At 44.3% G+C, this 2216-nt stretch overlaps 1 protein-coding gene across 1 annotated transcript in view; it reads left to right on the forward strand.

The window, feature by feature from the left end:
• Positions 1–934: 934 nt before the first annotated feature.
• CSUI_003026 (tpr repeat region protein) overlaps positions 935–2216 on the forward strand; it is a gene marked incomplete at its 3' end in the record, with an annotated part of 1682 nt that continues 400 nt past the window's right edge. The window contains exon 1 of the mRNA XM_068063224.1: positions 935–1729. Coding sequence (XP_067924802.1) covers positions 1058–1729 — 672 coding nt within the window. The remainder of the gene's footprint in view (positions 1730–2216) is intronic.

The following is a 2216-nucleotide window of genomic DNA, read 5'->3' on the forward strand; positions in this document are numbered from 1 at the left end:
GAGTGGAGTGAGAAAATTTCTCTTCTTCATCGCTTTCCTGCGCGCATGCATAGATGGGTAGCTAACTGACTGAAGTATTTGACTGAGCACTAGTAAACTCTGTCTACGACGACTTCAGAGTGACAAAGAGAAAAGGGAAGCCCGGAAAATTTCCTCTTAAGGCTCTGCGCAAGTACATAATCTTCTTATGCACCCTAAACAGAACAGACGACACCTCAAACCGAAAGAGGAAAGTCTCGCGTTTGACGTGTGGTCTCGTGTCCTGTCTTTGTGGACCAGCTGAGGAGTTGAGGTGTACATACACTACGGGAATAATAGCTTAACAAGATGGCTGTACACTTCAGTGTATGTGAGAGACGAAAAACCTAAGGGGTTCTTGACGAATTCCCTTGAATGAGGGGAGATTACCGCAGTATGAATGTGGAGGAGATTCATCCAAACATACGGGAGTGAAGGACTTTCTTTTACGCAACATCTACGAGCATGCGAATCTCTATTGACACTGAAGAGTGTGTGACTGCGAGAGAACGTAGCTAGTTTAATCATGAACTGAGCTCGGCAACAGACAGCGAGGAATTAGAAAGGTCGAGAGAAAAATGTCGGAGCTAGTACAGGGGCATGTTAAGAGATCTGCCCATAGATAAGATAAGAAGGATGACCTTTCAGAGGGAAAAGAAGGCATTTGAAGAAACCGAGTTTTACTTCTCCTCCAATATGCTTCTTGTCGGGAACATACACTACTTCCTTATTCCTCGTCTTTACTTTGCTTTTTTCTAAGGTTCAGGTGCGTGCATGCATCCTAGCTCATAATTCCATTGCATGCATGCGCGCGCGTGGAGAACGAGAGAGAGTAAGTTTGGCCATCCAACAATCTTCGAGCTTCCTTCTCTTCTCTTCGTTCTCTAAGAAAAGGTCTCTCTATCCCCCTACAAGAAAGAAGTTTTTTCTTCGCTTTTCTCGCACTGTCTCTGCATGTCTCCTTCCTCTTCTGTTCTGTCACTTCGATGCTTCGATTGTTTGGCTCCTTTCGAACGTTAGTCTGAAGGGAGAAAAGGACATGATGGATTTGTGTCTTCTTTCTACTCGTTTTTCTTCTCTCTTTTCACCCCCTATCAGAAAGATACCTCACTTTACAAGCACAGCGCTGAGAATTCACAGAGGACGATCTTCCTCTTCCTTCTCTCCAGATACCCCTTCCAAGCCTTCTCCTTTCTCTCCCTCTCTCCCGCCCTGTCGCTGCTTCCCTTCATCGTCTTGTAGAGCACCCCTCACCCCATCCGTATCGACAACTCGCCGCTGCAGATTTCTCTCTCTCTCTTCTCTCTATGAAGAAGATGACGCGAGGAGACACACGAACCCTTCTCAAGCTGCTGAGATAAATCTCTCTTCACATCTAAACAGAAAGGACTATAGAATCTTCCTCTCTAGCCCATCTCCTACCTCTTCTACATTATCTCCATCTTCTTTGTCTGTAGTCTGTAAGAAAGAAGAAGGACTGGCATCTCAGCAGATGAAGAAGAAGAGAAGCGAGATCTATATCTCCTCCACACCGACTTCAACCCCTCTGTATTGTAGACGTTTTTCTTCCGTAAGTGACCCACGACAGATCACCCATCCAGCTGATAGGGATGCTTCTCAACAAGGAAGATGTGAGGAAGGAGAAGGCGGGAGAGAGGAAGATATCGAGAGATCTACGAGACTTAAGCGTCTTATGTATAGAGCTAAACAGGTGAGGAAGTGTTGTAAACGGTAGAAGGAGAGAAAGCAGGGAAGTCTAGGGCTTTGGTCTCTCTTTCAAGACATAGTTAAGAAAGCTAGGTGACAAATACACAGGAGGAAGGCCTCTTGGATTGTCTATGCTTTGTATATGTGTATATGTGTGGAGGTCGTGGATAGACATGTTGGGTCGTGTGTGAAGATGAACAAGAAGAAGATGCATGCGTAGATCTCACACCCCAGATATGTATCCCTAATGACTGTAAAGATATATATGTAGTTATGTACTTATAGATAGATAGATACACATGTGTATAGATGTAGAGAGAGATTTCCTGCTCGTAGGGTGCATTTACAGCCATCGTTATAGATATATAGAGAATGCGCTTGGAGAGGAAGATGGGTATGTCTGAAGTAGATAAAGCAAGGAGAACTTGAAATAAATATGGACAGATAGAAATACACGTAGACTTACATAGAGAGATCAGATACACATGCTT

Source organism: Cystoisospora suis, assembly GCF_002600585.1.
Source record: "Cystoisospora suis strain Wien I chromosome Unknown contig_1285, whole genome shotgun sequence".
Lineage (NCBI taxonomy): Eukaryota > Apicomplexa > Conoidasida > Eucoccidiorida > Sarcocystidae > Cystoisospora > Cystoisospora suis.